Source organism: Lithobates pipiens, unplaced genomic scaffold, assembly GCF_037356315.1.
Source record: "Lithobates pipiens isolate NorthernLeopardFrog02 unplaced genomic scaffold, aLitPip1_a1.2 Scaffold_25, whole genome shotgun sequence".
Classification (NCBI taxonomy): domain Eukaryota; kingdom Metazoa; phylum Chordata; class Amphibia; order Anura; family Ranidae; genus Lithobates; species Lithobates pipiens.
In genome coordinates this window covers 95,868,432-95,886,953 of record NW_027507787.1, presented here as the reverse complement: position 1 = coordinate 95,886,953, position 18,522 = coordinate 95,868,432, and the positions used below count along the sequence as shown (strand labels likewise).

The following is an 18,522-nucleotide window of genomic DNA, read 5'->3' as shown; positions in this document are numbered from 1 at the left end:
ATTTATGTATTTATTTATTTTTATGTAAAAGGATGAACTTCCGATGCAAAAGGCTGGACCCACAAATCTATATATGATGTGCAGGGTCCTGTGTATAATGTAGAGCCTGGTATGGTGTATAATAATAACTGATAGCTATTGTTTTTCCAAGATAAACTTCAAATTTCTGGCTGTGTTTTTCACATGGCAATATTGAATAAATATGCATCCAGAACAGCAGGAAAAATGTTGTGATCAGATTGAACCTACATTATGTACCCTGTACACTAGTCCTCTGAAGTCTATTGCCACTGTATAAAAGCCAGCCAGGAACTTAGCACAGGGATGGGGGGAACCCCTTATAATGGGCACAGCAGCCAGCAGCTGTACAGGCCCGGGAACTCAGCACAGGGATGGGGGGAACCACTTATAATGGGCACAGCAGCCAGCAGTTGTACAGGCCCGGGAACTCAGCACAGCCATGGTGGGAACCCCTCATTATGGGCACAGTGAGGCTGCAATTGATGGGCAAGGTGAGGCTGCATTTGATGAAATAGACACTTGCATTTGGCAGCGCCATAATCTCTCTTTTAAACTTACCCATACTTTCATTTGACTCATAGGTATTGAACATTGTGCAATTTATTTTCAAAATGACTGAAAAATTCGGTTCCATCTTTGAAACTATTTCCCTTCACAAGCCGTACAGATGAGGAAAAAATGAGGTTAAAGGAGCTTGGACCATATCAACCCAAACTGCAAATTCAGCAGAGGTCAAGTGATCGTGGTCGAGTTTACACGCGAAGCTTTTCCACCACTTCTTATAATAAATGGAGTTGGCTAGCTGGATGTGATGTGACTCATGCATATTATTGTTTTCCATGTTTGCTATTCCAAAGTCATGGCACCGACACGCTGTGGATATCAACAGGGGTTAACGACCTAAAGCATCTCACTGAAAAATGCAAGCGGCATGAAACTACCCAAAGCCATCTTGACAATGTTATGAGGCTTGAGTTTTTTGGAAAGCATAGCATTGGTGAACAGCTAGATGCAGGCTACAGAATTTCCATTAGAAGACACAATGAAGAGGTCACAAAAAATCGACACATCCTGTCTAGGATAATAGACTGTGTGAAATTTTGTGGTGCATTTGAGCTGGCTTTGCGTGGTCATGATGAGAGTGAGAGCTCCGAAAATCGTGGGATATTCCGTGGCTTGGTTGATTTTGTTGCTTCTCTTGATGGAGTTTTGAAAGAGCACCTTGAGAATGTCACTGTTTTTAAGGGCACTTCAAAAACTGTGCAGAACGAGCTGTTGGACTGTATGCTGTCTGTAGTGAAGGAGCACATTATCCAAGAAGCACAGAGCAGCAATTTCATCTCAATCCAGGCCGATGAGACCACTGATATTGCCACCCATTGCCAACTTGTGCTTGTACTGCGCTACATAGATGACAAAAACAATGTACAAGAGAGGTTTTTTGAGTTTATTCCTCTACATTCCGCTAATGCAGATTCCATTGCTACAGCACTACAAGAGCGCCTTGCTGTCATCCTTCCAGGGGATCAGAAACATAAGCTCATCTCCCAAGCATATGATGGAGCCAGCGTGATGAGGGGTGCCACTTCAGGGGTTCAAAAGAAGATTCAGGATATTTACCCAAATGCCCATTACATCCACTGCTATGCACATCAGCTCAATCTGATAATGCAACAGGCCACTTCTCAAATGCCCAAAGTGAGACTTTTTTTTGCAAACCTTGGAGGATTTGCCAGCTTTTTTGCCAGATCACCCAAGCGCACAGATGTACTTGATAAAGTAGTTGCCCATAGACTACCAACATCAAGCAGTGTTAGATGGAACTTCCACAGCCGTGCCGTCAATACAGTGTTTGAGCACAGAGAGGACCTCATCTGCTGTTTTGAAACCATGAGAGACTCAGGTGATTTTGACTCAGTTACCATGAGAGAAGCAGCAGGCTTTGCCGTGCTGCTGGAGGATCAGGATTTTAAATATTTTCTTGCGCTTTTCCACAACATTATGCCGCATGTTGACCTCCTTTATGCCAAACTCCAGAAGAAGGACATAGATTCAGTCCACATTAAGGGGAGCATCCAGCAGTTCCAGCGGGACATACAGATGATCAGGTAGCAGCCGTAATCCTCCTTTTTTCCATGTGTTGTTGTTGTTGTTATTATTATTATTTTTTTAATTATTATTGCTCATACATTTTGCAGAGATTCTATCCCATCCCTGGTTGACGAAAGCAAGGTGGTTCTCATCCGAAGAGGCGGGGCTCACTGAATCCAGGAGACCATAAACGCATTGCATCTGAGGTGAGTGTTTATTTGTTGCAATATTTGTCTTTTTGATAGCTCCCTTATAGATATGAAGATTGGAAAGAAAAATATTTTTCTTACAATAGTCATATAAAAATGATGTGATCTAAAAGGATTTGTTATTCCCTCTAGTGGATAACATTAGTATTACAACCTTCATCTGTGTTAGCTGCCTGAACATCAGAAATGCATGAAACTTGACATATTTACTAAGAATGTCTTGTTGTCCAATGTCCATGTGTATGGAGTGCTGAGAAATTATGGATTCCAAACCACTGAAACTGATCTCCCTTTATAACTTTAAAGTGAACATTTTAAAATGACCAGTTTTAAGTTATGACTCCATACACATGGACAAGAAATTCTTAGTAAATATGTCAGGTTGCATGCATTTATGATGGTCAGGGAGCTAACAGAGATGACATTGACACCCCTAATTGACATCACTGCCTAATTTTTGTTTTTATCCTTCACTCTATAGGTCTGTGATACCATACTATTGCACACCATGCAACGTTTCTCCTTCACAAAACACCTTGTTAGTGCCACTTTGCTTCAAGCAGACAGGTTTGAACAGTACGCAGTGGAGTTTCCCGAGGATGCACTGAGTGAGACTTTGAAGGCCTATCCAGTTCTGAATAAAAATAAGTTAAAGACAGAGCTTGGTCTCATCTACCGCACACAAGAGTTCAAAAAGTGTAATGGTGCTTTGGACCTATTCCAGCTGTTTGTGGACAACAATCTTGCTCATGTATTTAGAGAGACTGTGACTTTGCTAAAGATCCTCATCACCACACCCATGACCACAGCAGAAGCTGAGAGGTGCTTCTCAACCTTAAAAAGAATAAAGACTTTTCTGAGAAATAGCATGACCCAGGAAAGGCTGAATGCATTGGCCATGCTGTCAATGGAAAAGAGAGTGGTGACAGAGATGACTGACTTCAACCAGAAGGTCATTGAGAAATTTGCAAGCCAGAAAGAAAGGAGAGCAAAATTTATTTTCAAATAGTTGGACTGTTGCTAAAGTGAATTTGTATTCAGTCACCTTTACTCTGAGTCTTTTTGTTGTTTGTTGTACAATAAAGTTTGTTTTCTGTTGTAAAAAAAAATCACTGATTCGTGGTACCTTTATTGCATTCTTTAACAGTTGGTTTAAACATTGACATTTTCAATATTTTATCCAGATATATAATCTGTCCTGTGATTCTGGGGCTGTATACTCTGTCCTGTGATCTGAGCTGTATACTCGTGACACTATGGGTGGAAGGAAGTGGAATACAGGGGACGGATTAGGTGGATTACATAAGGGGCGTGGTTTGTGAGAAGTGGGAGGGGCCAAAATGATGGACGGGGTCATGATGGGCGGGGTCTTGCGCCCCCCCATCCAAAAACTTCACCAGCCGCCACTGACCACAGCATTTGATTTGGACCATGTGAACGGTGCATGCAAACCCTTTATCTGTGTTTGGGGTGTCAGGATTGCATTGTCACTTGCTGCGGATCACAAGGGCGGTGCAATTTTGAATGAAGTGCAAGTTTCTGGCACCACAGTCTAGTGTGAACCCAGGCCAAAACTCAAAGGGGCGGTGAAAGAAAATCATTGCAGCTATCTAAATCTTTCCGTTTTTGATATGTGGAAACTGGTTCAGGATGACTGAATATCTTTTATGGTTGTGTGGTGTGTGTGTTTTTTTTTTTTTGTGTTTTTTTTTTTTTTTTATGTACCTCAATTGCTAAAGAAGCTTATAGCGATCATAATTGGCACCATTGTTAAATTTACTGTCGTCAGAGTTGGCCAATAGAAGCAAGTCTGTCTACACCAGTGATGGTCAACTTTCTTGATATGGGGGACCTCAAGTGCAGACATGGTGTAAGATGTTCAGAGGCTGGGTCGGGGACGCTCGTTGGGGCAGGCTGGGTCGGGGACGCTCGTTGGGGCAGGCTGGGTCGGGGGCGCTCGTTGGGGCAGGCTGGGTCGGGGACGCTCGTTGGGGCAGGCTGGGTCGGGGGCGCTCGTTGGGGCAGGCTGGGTCGGGGGCGCTCGTTGGGGCAGGCTGGGTCAGGGGCGCTCGTTGGGGCAGGCTGGGTCGGGGACGCTCGTTGGGGCAGGCTGGGTCGGGGGCGCGCGTTGGGGCAGGCTGGGTCAGGGGCGCTCGTTGGGGCAGGCTGGGTTGGGGGCGCGCATTGGGGCAGGCTGGGTCAGGGGCGCTCGTTGGGGCAGGCTGGGTCGGGGACGCTCGTTGGGGCAGGCTGGGTCGGGGGCGCGCGTTGGGGCAGGCTGCTAGAAATCAAAACTATAACCATTGCTATAGGAAAACACGGGTTAGTATCTGGAGGGGCCCTGAGGGACACACAAAGTACCCAAGGGCCACATGTTGCCCTCAGGATGCAGGTTTGGCACCAGGGGTCTATACACTTGTATGGAAATGTGACGGGCAGCCAGGACCTCGGAAGATGACCTTCCGCAACATCTCGATCGCTGTGATTTCTAGGGCCAGTTGACAGCAGACGTGGGCTTTTCTCCCCTGCAGTATAAAGGGGATGGGGCTCTGGGGGTGGTATGAGGGTGCTCAGGAATAGGGGTATATATAAGTGTGAACTTAGACTTATGCCGCGTACACACGAGCGGATTGTATGGCGTACTTAGTCCTTCGAAACACATTTCAGCGGACAATCCGCTCGTGTGTGGGCTTCAGCGGACTTTTCAGCGTGCAGTCCGGAGTACTAAGAATTTCGGTTTTTCCGAAATACTGTCCATCGTACTTTGGTTTCAGCGGACAGTACGGTCGTCAGTATGCTAGTTCGACGGACTAAGAATGGCGCATGCCCAGAAAGGATTTACACGGCGGAAGGGTGCTTTGCTGTGTCTTGGACTTCCTATTTCTAGTCCCGTCGTACGTGCTGTACACGTCATCGCGCAAGCTTTCGACAGACTGTTTGTGCATCCGTGTGTGGTCAAGTCCGTTCAGTGGAAAGTACGACGGACTGTCCGTCGGATTGTATGACGAACTAAGTACGCCATACAATCCGCTCGTGTGTACGCGGCATATGTCTTTAATGTCATATGTAGGTCTTTTAGATCCCCAATCTCTCCATAAAGAGTGCCTGTCACCACCTATTACTGTCACAAGGGATGTTTACATTCTTCTACATTCAGTCCCGCCCACATATGTAAACGGTGTTCAAATCACACATGTGAGGTATCGCCACGATCGTCAGAGCGAGAGCAATAATTCTAGCACTAGACCTCCTCTGTAACTGTAACCTGGTAACCAGAATTTTTTTTTAAAGCATCGCCTATTGAGATTTTTAGGTGTAAAGTGTGACATGTTTGGTATCTATTTACTCGGTGTAACATTATCTTTCACATTATGCAAAAAAATTGGGCTAATTTTACTGTTTAATTTTTTTTAATTCATGAAAGTGTCCCTTTTCCCAAAAAGTTGTGTTTAAAACACCGCTGCGCAAATACCATGTGACATAAAATATTGCAACAATCGCCGTTTTATTCTCTAGAGTCTCTGCTAAAAAAATGTAGATAATGTTTGGGGGTTCCAAGTAATTTTATAGCAAAAAATATGTATTTTAACTTGTAAACATCAAATGTCAAAAATAGGCTTAGTCATGAAAGGGATATATATTATATATCCACTGTCCTATGTATATATCTCTATATACTATATCTCCCATATATACCTGATGGGGGGTGAAAGGGTTAATCCTGTGTCTAGGGTGGTCCCTTCAACCTCTCAGACCTTAGATCCAATGTATTGTATAAATTCAGAGCGCTCTGGAATCAATTCTCAAAGGACAAATAAAACCACACACACACCATGGCGTCCTTCGAGAACTAATTGTATTGAGTTATTACAAAGCGGTTGATATAGTATATTTCACGTCATACAGAATAAAACATGCGCAGTAGACATCAAGACGATTACAGCTGGTCAAGACAAAAACGCTATTGTTCTTTGTTCTAAGCTAGCTGAATTAATATAAGAAAAGATACATAATTCCTTCTGTAGCTAAAAGAATGCTGAGAAACAGTGTGAAGGTTATAGATAAGTGTGTGAGAACACATGAGTTAGAAGAATCTCATGTTGAGACAGTTATCTGAGAAGTTAAAGGGGTGTTCAAACTGTACATATTGTAAAATGGAAGTTTGTGAATATTAAGATGGCTGACAGAAACAAGATGGATGCTTAACATAACCTTTCAACCCCCTCTTAAGTCATGGAATGACTTCTACAGATCCGCAGCCACCTGAAATCTACGGTTCTTGCTACGTTTGTTATATTCATTTACATAAAGCTGCAGATATTGTGTATATGCGTGAGAAGGTTGGTCTGGTGTAGTACACTTGCTAATACAAAGTAGAATAAGCTTGAAAATCAGGTAGCCTATCAATCCTAACAATAGTACTATGATAATCATAATCACTATGTCCTTTAACCATGAAAACATTCCACCTAAACCCAAACTAGAAAAGGGGTTCCAACCATAATTACCTATGTCCCTTGCTTGTTTCATTAATTCATTTACCTGTGTTCGGTGTTGACTAATAACATCATAGTAGTCTGGAATTTCCAGGCTGGTATTGTGAAACCATGTACAACATTCATAATCTTGGGTCATTTCGCATAAACCTGTCAGAGCTGCACTCAGCTTTCAATAGCCAATTCGTGTAACTCTAGTTGTCTTCTAATTGCTTTGAGCTCGACATTGAGTAGTCCTATATCTTGGGAGTTTTTTTCCATAACATCATTTATTAAACTAGTGTAGTTATTTAATTTGTCCATCATGGTTATGCCCCATCCTGTCCAGGATGGAAACCATGTCCATGACTTATCTGAAGTAGAAAACATAGGTGGGGTTTCTCTCTTGTATTTATAAGTTAACCTATGTACTGGACTTGAAGTAACTTGTATGTGATGTTCCTGATTCTGGCCTAGGGCTGACATGACTGGTACCAACTGTGCTAAATAACACCATCCTTTCACTCCTGCGGGGATCCATGGGTAACAAATTTTAGCACAGCATACGTATGTATTGTTTCCCAATGAAAAACTTCTTAGAGAACTACGTTGGGGCTCAGTTCCAGCCTCAAATGCAGCACTTACAAGTTTACTCACAAGTATCCCAGATGTTGTGTTCCTGTATGTAGTAAGTTCACTAATGGTGTTGTTAAGGGATTGATTTTTGTAACTACACATATGACCTATGATAATGTTACTGGTGTGGAAGGGAATACCCTTTGAAATGTTAAATACAGACTTGGAACACATATCTATTCCGTTGGATGTATTGCCTAACTGAACACACCACTCAGGTTCATGTGTCTTTCCTAAAGTGTAAAACATAATACTCTGATTGTGGTACCCTTCCGAGACATTCTTAATACTTAAGACTAGAGTATTTTCCAATAATGACTTGAGGTTCAGAGGGACAGCAGTTTCTGGGTGCAACTTACTACAAATCCAGCATTTTTCATATCCTGACTTTCTAGCATAAGCATATTTAAATTTTAACAGTAACATTTTTTCAGAAAAAACTTGTTTCTTTGATCAATTCATTAGAGACATCTCTTTTACTGCGATTTCTGAGGTGAAAGTCAGTATGGTTGGTGTGTATTTCGCTTTTACCACATATGAGTTTCAAGGCACCTAAGTCTTCAGGATGAAAGATACAGTTAGTTATTATCCACACTGGGACAAAGATCAGAAGTAGAAACATCACCAGAAGGCAAAAGGCCTTCCCAGAAGTCTGTGGTGAAATGAGTGACATCACTGTCCTTTATGTCTGTGCTTGTCTTTTGAGGACTTAAAACACCTGCTTCACCTCTTTTCAGCCTTTCTTGAATTCCTGGGCTTAGATCAACCTTCTTTACTCTGCTGGCATGGATCCAAGTAGGACTTTCCTCTGTAAGGATGGCGGTCCTGGTGACGGCTACCACTTTGGTCACTGGTCCGAATGGAACCTCTTGCGGCTTTCGACCTTTCTGAAGCCTCTGGACCACAACTTGATCACCGACCTGGAACGGGTGGGTTGGTACCTGTGAAGAAGAAGGAGAGGTGCGAGCAACTCTTCTTTCAACAATATCAAGAGTTTCAATCAGTTTTTTTACATATTCCTCCAGTATTTGTTCCAAATCACCTTTCTCTACCATCAAGGGATGATTAGCCCACGGTGTGGGGAATGGCCTACCCATGAGTACCTCAAAGGGGGAATAACCCGTCACACTGTGAGGGGTCATTCTGATTTCAGCTAATACAGCTGGGAGAACTTTTTTCCACTTGCCAAAATTCCCACCCGTAGCTTTCCTTATCCTGTCTTTAATTGTTCTATTCATTCTCTCTACAATTCCTGAACTCTGTGGATGGTAGGGGAGGTGAAATTTCCAGTCTATTTTTAGTACTTTTACAAGATCTTGGCAAATTTTAGCTGTGAAAGCTGGGCCATTGTCTGAATTTATTTGCAATGGACATCCCCATCTAGGAATAATTTCCTGTGTGAGGATCTTCGCCAGGGCCAGATTAACAGCATCATGGGCCTGGTGCTGAGGATTTTGGTGGGCCTTTTTTACGGAAACAAAATGAAAATGCAAAAATGTTTTGCTAAAACAAATTAAATATACTTTCACCAGTAATATCGGCCGTGCAGCCTTTGAGCAGCAGGAACACCCCCAATACCACCTGCTATGCGGTCTCTCAACAGCAGCAACATAGGAGACCACATTTCCAAACTGCCATTCAGGGAGATCCCCCCCTTTCCAAAAAAAAAAAGAGGGGGGATGTAGTCTCGGGTTGATGGGGAAATAGGTGGCGGGGGGTGATTTTTCAGGCAAATGGCACTTAGCACTTAAAATCATCCTGACGCTATGCTTGATATGGCATCGGGATGATCAAATTCCATTATTTCTATTACTACATTGTAATATATAGTGAAATAGTTCAACTCACCATGATGCATTATCAGTGGGAACCTGAGCTTGTCACTTCCCACCAGATGCAGTGTGTCGCTTGCCACCATTGCCTGCTGCCAGATGCCACCCGCAGCCTGCCACCAGATACAGTGTGCCACTTGCCACCAGCATGCCACCAGATACAGTGTGCCACTTGCCACCAGCAGCCTGTCACCAGATACAGTGTGCCACTGGCAGCCTGCCACCAGATACAGTGTGCCACTTGCCACCAGATACAGTGTGCCACCAGATACAGTGCCACTAGCAGCCTGCCACCAGATACAGTGTGCCACTTGCCACCAGATACAGTGTGCCACTTGCCACTAGCAACCTGACACCAGATACGGTGTGCCACTTGTCACAAGCAGCATGCCAGATAGTGTGCCACTTGCTACCAGCAGCATGCCACCAGATTAAAGCGGGATTCCACCCTAAAGTGGAACCTCCGCTGATCGGAACCCCCCCCCCCATCCGGTGTCACAATTGACACCTTTCAGGGGGGAGGGGGGTATTTTCACCCACTTCCGGGCATAGACTCCCACGGGAGTCTACGCCATTTCCTGCCCTGCCGCGCTGTCTGCTGGGACACACACGGGTCCCAGTGACAGCGCGGAGATTTCCTATTGCGCGGCGCAGCTCGCGCAGTAGGGAACCGGGAAGTGAAGCCGATTCGCTTTACTTCCTGATTCCCTCACCTAGAATGGTGGCGGCAGCAGCCGAGGCACGAGCGGTCGATCGGCCTCGGCATCGCTGGAACCCGGGACAGGTGAGTGTCCATTTATTAAAAGTCAGCAGCTGTAGTATTTATAGCTGCTGGCTTTTAATATTTTTTTTTGGGCGGAATCCCTCTTTAAGTGTGCCACTTGCCACCAGCAGTCTGCCACCAGATACAGTGTACCACTTGTCACAAGCAGTGTGCCACTTGCCACCAGCAGCATGCCACTTGCCACCAGCAGCATGCCACCAGATACGGTGTGCCACTTGTCACAAGCAGCATGCCAGATAGTGTGCCACTTGCTACCAGCAGCATGCCACCAGATACAGTGTGCCACTTGCCAACAGCAGCCTGCCACCAGTTACAGTGTGCCACTTGTCACAAGCAGCATGCCAGATAGTGTGCCCCTTGCTACCAGCAGCATGCCACCAGATACAGTGTGCCACTTGCCAACAGCAGCCTGCCACCAGTTACAGTGTGCCACTTGCCACAAGCAGCCTGCCACCAGTTACAGTGTGCCACTTGCCACAAGCAGCCTGCCACCAGTTACAGTGTGCCACTTGCCACAAGCAGCCTGCCACCAGTTACAGTGTGCCACTTGCCACAAGCAGCCTGCCAGATATAGTGTGCCACTTGCCACAAGCAGCATGCCAGATACAGTGTGACACTTGCCACCAGCAGCATGCCAGATACAGTGTGACACTTGCCACCAGCAGCATGTCACCAGATACAGTGTGCCACTTGCCACAAGCAGCCTTCCACCAGATACAGTGTGCCACTTGCCACAAGCCGCCTTCCACCAGATACAGTGTGCCACTTGCCACAAGCCGCCTTCCACCAGATACAGTGTGCCACTTGCCACAAGCAGCCTGCCACCAGATACAGTGTGCTACTTGCCACAAGCAGCCTGCCACCAGATACAGTGTGCTACTTGCCATCAGCAGCCTGCCACCAGATACAGTGTGCTACTTGCCATCAGCAGCCTGCCACCAGCAGCAGTGTACCACCAGATACAGTGTGCCACTTGCCACAAGCAGCATGCCACTTGCCACAAGCAGCATGCCAGATACAGTGTACCACTTGACACAAGCAACATGCCACCAGATACAGTGTGCCATTTGCCACAAGCAGCCTGCCATCAGATACAGTGTGCCATTTGCCACAAGCAGCCTGCCATCAGATACAGTGTGCCACTTGCCACCAGCAGCATGTGCCACTTGCCACCAGCAGAATGTCACCAGATACAGTGTGCCACTTACCACCAGCAGCCTGTCACCAGATACAGTGTGCCACTTGCCACCAGCAGTGTGCCACCAGATACAGTGTGCCACTTGCCACCAGCAGTGTGCCATCAGCAGCCTTCCACCAGATAGTGTGCTACTTGCCACCAGCAGCAGTGTGCAACCAGCAGCCTTCCACAAGATAGTGTGCTACTTGCCATCAGCAGCCTGCCACCAGATACAGTGTGCCACTTGCCACCAGCATGCAACCAGATACAGTGTGCCACTCGCCACCCACAGCCTGTCACCAGATACAGTGTGCCACTTACCACCAGCAGCCTGCCACTGCCTCCAAGACTCTCCCCAATTGGATAGAAGAGACAGGGCCTGCATAGTCAATCAAATCCCTGGAGCCCCCACCCCTCCTGAGCTGGGATGGTATGGCTGTATGCCAGGACTTTTGTTTAGACCAAGTTGTACAGGGTTGTGTGTGCAAGCTTTTGGGCTCACACTGGTGTGCTGCAGTTGGCTGCACTGCTCATGTATCTGCAGTTTTAGCTGCAGTCCTATTGATTTATATCAGGTTGCAGGTTTTTGCTGCATTTTCTGACAGTGTGCCAAAGATGCAGCATGCAGGAATTTTGGTGCGCTTTCAGAAAATGCAGAAAAAACAAACAACCTAATAGAAATCTATAGGACTGGGGGTAAAACGCAGGAAAACTGTGGATACACCAGCAATGGGCCAAAACACAGCAAATCAGTGTGAACCACCTAAAAGCACAAGGGGCCACCAAGCACTGCCACAGGCTGATGACACAATTCTAAACACTTTGGCTGCAGTTCTAACAGCTACTGCTGGAGAAAAAAGTTAAAAACGAGGGAAAGGGATATAAGAAACCAGTCACTGAGCTCACATGTGGACGGTCCCTGGAGGCTCCTCACTCAGAGATATCCTGTTCACCTTCTATCTGCCGGTGTTTCCCACCCACACGGCTCCTTCACTGCATAGACTTCACAGAGGGGGAGGGGAAAGGCAGAGCCGACTCAGCCTCTCCCATTTGTGTAGGGGGGGAACTGTGCACTGTGACATTGTAATAACCACAGTGAGCAAACACAGATGCAGCCAGACACCCCTACATTTACACACACTTCTCCTGTCCCATAGAAGTTTATGGACAGGAAAAAAAAAAAAATCGGGCTTATGCTGCTGGCTGGGTGGGCCTATTTTAAGGCAGGGGCTTGGTGCTGCAGCTCCATCAGCCCCTATGTTAATCCGGCCCTGATCTTCGCTACAGTTTGTGCGTTTTCATTGTTGGTGACAAAGATTTTTTGGTCAGCGTGACATTATGTCCACTATGACCAAAAGATATTGTTGTTTCTTTCCTTCTTTGGGCATATGTGTAAAGTCTATCTGTAAATGGGTAAACGGTGTTGTTGGGTACTCAAGATGTTCATGCTTTGATTTCTTTGGGTTTGTTGGATTGTTCCTAATGCAAGTGACACATCCCCTTACAAAAGCTTTGACTAGATTAGGTAATCCTGCAATGAAAAAATCTGCATCTAGAAGTTCACATGTGGCCTGCCATCCCTTGTGACCCAGTCCATGGTATTGTGCAATGAACAGGGGGGCGCTAGCAACAGGAATACAGGGCTTCCCCTCTTTGCAGATTAATCCTGTTTTAGGATCCTTTTGTACCATCCCATCACAGTTCCATTGCGCAATATCATCAGGGGTGGCAAAAGCCTGTAGTTCCGTGAGCCAATGTGTCTCTTTCAGGGAACATGGCTGAGGTGTTAGCATGGGCATTTGAATGTTTGCCTTTTGTGTAGATGCAGCTTCTTTAGCTATTCTGTCAGCTAGTGCATTACCTTTGGCTATATCAGTCATTTGGCCTGTATGTGCCTTACAGTGCATGATAGCTAGTTTTGGAGGCAACTGAATTGCATCTAGTAATGCTGTGACTAGGTCAGAGTGTGAGATGCTCTTTCCATCTGCTGCCACATATCCTCTGCGAAGCCATATTACACCATGGTCTCAAACCACACCATGAGCATACCTGGAATCAGTGTAAATGTTTACCTCTTTTCCTGCAAACAGCTGGCATGCACGGGTTAATGCTATCAATTCAGCAGCTTGTGCAGACTGATAGGGTATTGGATTGGCCTTGAGGACAGTATCCGGCAGTTGGACAACAGCATATCCTGCATGATAGACATTATCACTTGGTCTGCTGCAAGAGCCATCAACAAAAACAGTTTGTGCAGTAGGAATTGGTACTGAAAGCATATCTGCTCTAGGTGAAGTGTCCTGATGTATTGATTGTATACAGTCATGAGGTGGTGGTAAGTCATCCTGTTCTCCTTTAAGACCTAATAAGGCATTCAAAATTGGAGCTGGGCCAGAGTTTATGTTTGAACTTTTTATTTTCAGGTTTGGAATGGACAGGAGGATGACTTCATACCCACTCAATCTTTGTGCTGACATATGCTGAGTTTTGAGGAGTGTGGTAACGTTGTGTGAGGTGTGTAAAGTAGTGTTATGGCCCAAGGTAAATGGTGCTGCCAACTCTACAACCATAGAACAAGAAGCCAACGCTTCAAGCTTCAACGAGACAAGCAGGCATGCCTTGCACCTGTACTGGAACCACCTTTGAGAAAAAAGCTACAGGGCGCAGTCTCCCACCATGTTCCTGGGCCAGTACTCCCGCCATGGTTCTGCAATTTTCCCTAGCAAACAAGTGAAAGATTTTGCTAAAATCAGGGAGGCCGAGGCTCGGGCTGGTAACCATTGCACTTTTCAACATGGTAAAAGCATTTAACATTTCATCAGACCATTTTACAATATCAGACATTTCAGAGAGGGTTGCTTGTCTCAATATATTGTCATAGAAAGAACAGTCAGGTATCCATTGGCGGCAGTAACCAATCATTCCAAGAAAGGTTAGCAGGTCTTTCTTGGTAAGTGGGCGGGGCAGACCCACTATAGCAACAGTTCTTTTGTGACTGACTTTCCTAACTCCCGGAGACAGCACAAACTCTAGGTACTCAACCTCCTGTTTACACCATTGTAATTTTTTCTTAGACACTTTGTGACCACACGTATGTAACCATTTCAATAAGGATAGGCTATCAGCTCGGCAGTCCTCCTCTGAAGAACTACAAATCAAAAGATCATCAACATATTGCAACAGTACAGAACCATGAGGGGCAGTCCAAGGCCTGAGGGTGGCTTGGAGTACTATAGAATAGACCACAGGTGAGTCTATATATCCCTGGGGCATTCTACACCAGGTAAACTGGCGATTGTGTTGGTCAATCGACACAGTAAAAGCAAAGAGTGGCCTTGTCTCCTTGTCTACAAGGACAGAGAAAAAAAGCATTCTTTAAATCAATTACAGTAAAACATTTGGCTGTTGCTGGAATGGAGGACAGTAGAGATGGAACATCAGGTACAATGGGTGCTATTGGGACTATGAGGTCATTTATGGCCCTCAAGTCCTGTACAAATCTGAAGGAGCCATCCGGCTTCTTTACAGGGTTAACAGGTGTGTTGTATGGAGAAATAATTTCTTCCAGGATTCCATCCTGCAGAAACCTTTTCACCATTGGCACTATGCCATCCATTTTTTCTTTAGAAAGTGGATACTGTTTGTAATAGATAGGAAATGCACCTTCTTTGAGAGTGGCCCTGTATGGTGTGCATGAAACAAGTCCTACATCCAGATCTGATGTAGACCAGACCTGGGGGTCTATATCCTCAAAATCTTCTTCACTATTTTCTTGTGACAGCATCAAAAAAACCTGGTTTGCATGCTACTATAGTGATTTTATCTGAGGAAATGTCTAGACCTCCTTCTGAGTTGGTTCTAATTGTGATTCCTAGTGGCCCAAACAAGTCTCTTCCCAACAAATTTACAGGACACCTTTGTATTATCCTGAAAGAATGTGTGCATATGGTGTACCCTTCATCATCTTCTATTGGTAGGGGTGGAGTCCTATATGTTTTTGTCAGTATCCCATTAATTCCCAAAGAGGGTTCCGCTGGTTCCCACTTGCCTCTGAAATGATCTTCACAAATAGTACTCCTAGTGGCCCCGCTATCAACGAGATAGGGGAGGAGTATCCCATTTATTGAAATAGCAACCATTGGACTGTCAGTGAAATCATCTGAGACAAAAGGAAAAGCTGGGACACTACCCTCCGGACCCCATCATTGTTGTTGATTTCCCTATTTGATTGGAAATGTTGGACCTTGTTGGATGGATGCCTGTGGTTGTTGTGTCTGGTTAGGGACAGAGCTGGAATCGGGAGTCTGAGAAGGGGTGGGGTGAGGACACTGACTCACCCAGTGATCCTCAGCCCCGCAATTGAAACATCCATTGTTTCTAGAGCGACTCATCCCTCTTCCATTTCTGCCTTTAAATCTGCCTCTAAAATTTCCTCTGCCTCTAAAGTTCCCCTTCGTATTCCCTTGGAAATGTTGTGCTGCATCTTTCTGTGAAAGAGCTTTGCCAAAGTCAGTTCTAGAAAGTGTTGACCATTCAGTAATCATTTGTTTGACTGGGACCACTAAATGGGGTTTGAGATTACTCAGGAAAGTCTGGATCAATAATGGATCCAAAATTGTCAGAACACCCAAACCGGCTTTCTGTCCATCCTGCCATATGATCCACCCAAGGGTTAACTAGGCATTGCTCCGCACATTTAATTTTCCTATGAAAACAAAACAATTTACCATGCTTGACTGCCACCTAACGGTGCAGACAATCAGACAACGGTGTGAATCAATCAGACAATAACTCAACTTAGATTCCTTTAACAAAAAGAAATCAGTACTGTCCGTGATACTTTTTTTATACTAATACAGCTACAATCACTTCAAGACTGCAACAGAATAAATTTGGAACAAGTTCAAGAGTATTTCAGACATACAATAAACGCACAATCTTGCTCATGGAGCTGCTGTTTTGTTTCAGACAAATTTAAACCACAGATGAATTTAACTTGCAATGTACATGAATCTGTTTACCTTTCACAAAATAACTTTACCCAAATTATAACTTTATAACCTCCGGGAATACTACTCACCAAGTATGCCTTTTGGTTCTGGAAACAAAATAGCAGTCCACATATACACACTCAGCGCAATTCATTCAGCGTGATACTTTTAAAGCGAAGCAGTTATACAATCATACACAAAGTTTACACAATACATTGATCATCAGTCACCAGTTCTGTCCCGAACAGAACTAAAACTCTAGAGTACTCTGTAAATTTTTCTAGGTCCCAAAACCTATTCTTTTAAGATTACCAAAATCTTTACAAGTGTCCCCAAAACACTATATGACCCCCAAGGTCATGACCGGTCAACTTATGTATACTTATAAGAGGTTCTATAACCCAACAGCAATCTCTGTGGGATGGAAGCCAAGTCACACACCTGACACCCGGACCCCGGCAAGTCAATTTCACTCAATAAGAATAGAATTCACTTACCGAGCTTTCCACGTCCGTTAAGGGTAAATAAACATCCATCCGGGGACAAGCCCCCAGTTCTGAAAGGGTTAATCCTGTGTCTAGGGTGGTCCCTTCAACCTCTCAGACCTTAGATCCAATGTATTGTATAAATTCAGAGCGCTCTGGAATCAATTCTCAAAGGACAAATAAAACCACACACACACCATGGCGTCCTTCGATAACTAATTGTATTGAGTTATTACAAAGCAGTTGATATAGTATATTTCACGTCATACAGAATAAAACATGCGCAGTAGACATCAAGACGATTACAGCTGGTCAAGACAAAAACGCTATTGTTCTTTGTTCTAAGCTAGCTGAATTAATATAAGAAAAGATACATAATTCCTTCTGTAGCTAAAGAATGCTGAGGCCGCGTACACACGCGGGGACTGTTCGCCCAACTTTGTCCGTCAAACAGTTTCAGCGGACAGTCCGCTCAAAATTAGCATGGACGGACTTGCCCACACACGACGAACGAACAGTCCGCTGAAACCGTGCGCGATGACGTGAACGGCACGTACGACGGGACTAGAAAACGACGTCCTATACACTGCAATGCAAACTTCGGCGTGTAAATCCTTTCTGAGCATGCGCGGAACTTAGTTTGACGAACAAGCCTACACACGAGGGGACTGTTCGCTGAAACAAAGTTTCAGCGGACAGTTTTTCGGAATTTCCGAAAAACTTTGTTTAGCAGACTGTCCGCTGAAACTGTCCGCTGAAAGCCCACACACGAGCGAACAGTCCCCGCGTGTGTACGCGGCCTGAGAAACAGTGTGAAGGTTATAGATAAGTGTGTGAGAACACATGAGTTAGAAGAATCTCATGTTGAGACAGTTATCTGAGAAGTTAAAGGGGTGTTCAAACTGTACATATTGTAAAATGGAAGTTTGTGAATATTAAGATGGCTGACAGAAACAAGATGGATGCTTAACATAACCTTTCAGGGGGTATGGGTGTAATATTTCTGCTGGGGGGGTATTGGTGTAATATTCATGTTGGGGGGTATGGGTGTAATATTCATGTTGGGGGGGGGGTATGGGTGTAATATTCATGTTGGGGGGTATGGGTGTAATATTCATGTTGGGGGGGTATGGGTGTAATATTCATGTTGGGGGGGTATGGGTGTAATATTCATGTTGGGGGGGTATGGGTGTAATATTCATGTTGGGGCTATGGGTGTAATATTCATGTTGGGGGGGGGTATGGGTGTAATATTCATGTTGGGGTGTATGGGTGTAATATTCATGTTGGGGGGGTATGGGTGTAATATTCATATTGGGGGGGGTATGGGTGTAATATTCATGTTGGGGGGGTATGGGTGTAATATTCATGTTGGGGGGTGTGGTTGTAATATGTATGTTGGGGGGGTATGGGTGTAATATTCATGTTGGGGGGTATGGGTGTAATATTCATGTTGGGGGTATGGGTGTAATATTCATGTTGGGGGGGTATGGGTGAAATATTCATGTTGGGGGGGGGGGGGTATGGGTGTAATATTCCCGTTGGGGGGGTATGGGTGTAATATTCATGTTGGGGGTATGGGTGTAATATTCATGTTGGGGGGGTATTGGTGTAATATTCATGTTGGGGGGGTATTGGTGTAATATTCATGTTGGGGGGTATGGGTGTAATATCCATGTTGGGGGGGTATGGGTGTAATATTCATGTTGGGGGGTATGGGTGTAATATTCATGTTGGGGGGGCATCTGGGTAGGAAGTTCTTTGTCTGATGGACACGGCGAGGATCTGGTCACATGGCACACACTTGAAATCCCTTTAATT

The 18,522-nt window shown here is 44.9% G+C and overlaps 2 protein-coding genes across 2 annotated transcripts in view; both read left to right on the top strand.

Moving 5' to 3' along the window:
- Positions 1–18,522, top strand: part of LOC143930026 (kinesin-like protein KIF23) — a 69,004-nt gene that overhangs the window by 16,172 nt on the left and 34,310 nt on the right. The window lies entirely within an intron of this gene.
- LOC143929918 (zinc finger MYM-type protein 1-like) lies at positions 2,271–3,335 on the top strand. Its single transcript, XM_077453855.1, has 2 exons — positions 2,271–2,318; positions 2,803–3,335. The coding sequence occupies exon 2, from the start codon at positions 2,830–2,832 to the stop codon at positions 3,328–3,330; it is 501 nt and encodes a 166-aa protein (XP_077309981.1). The 5' UTR covers positions 2,271–2,318; positions 2,803–2,829; the 3' UTR covers positions 3,331–3,335.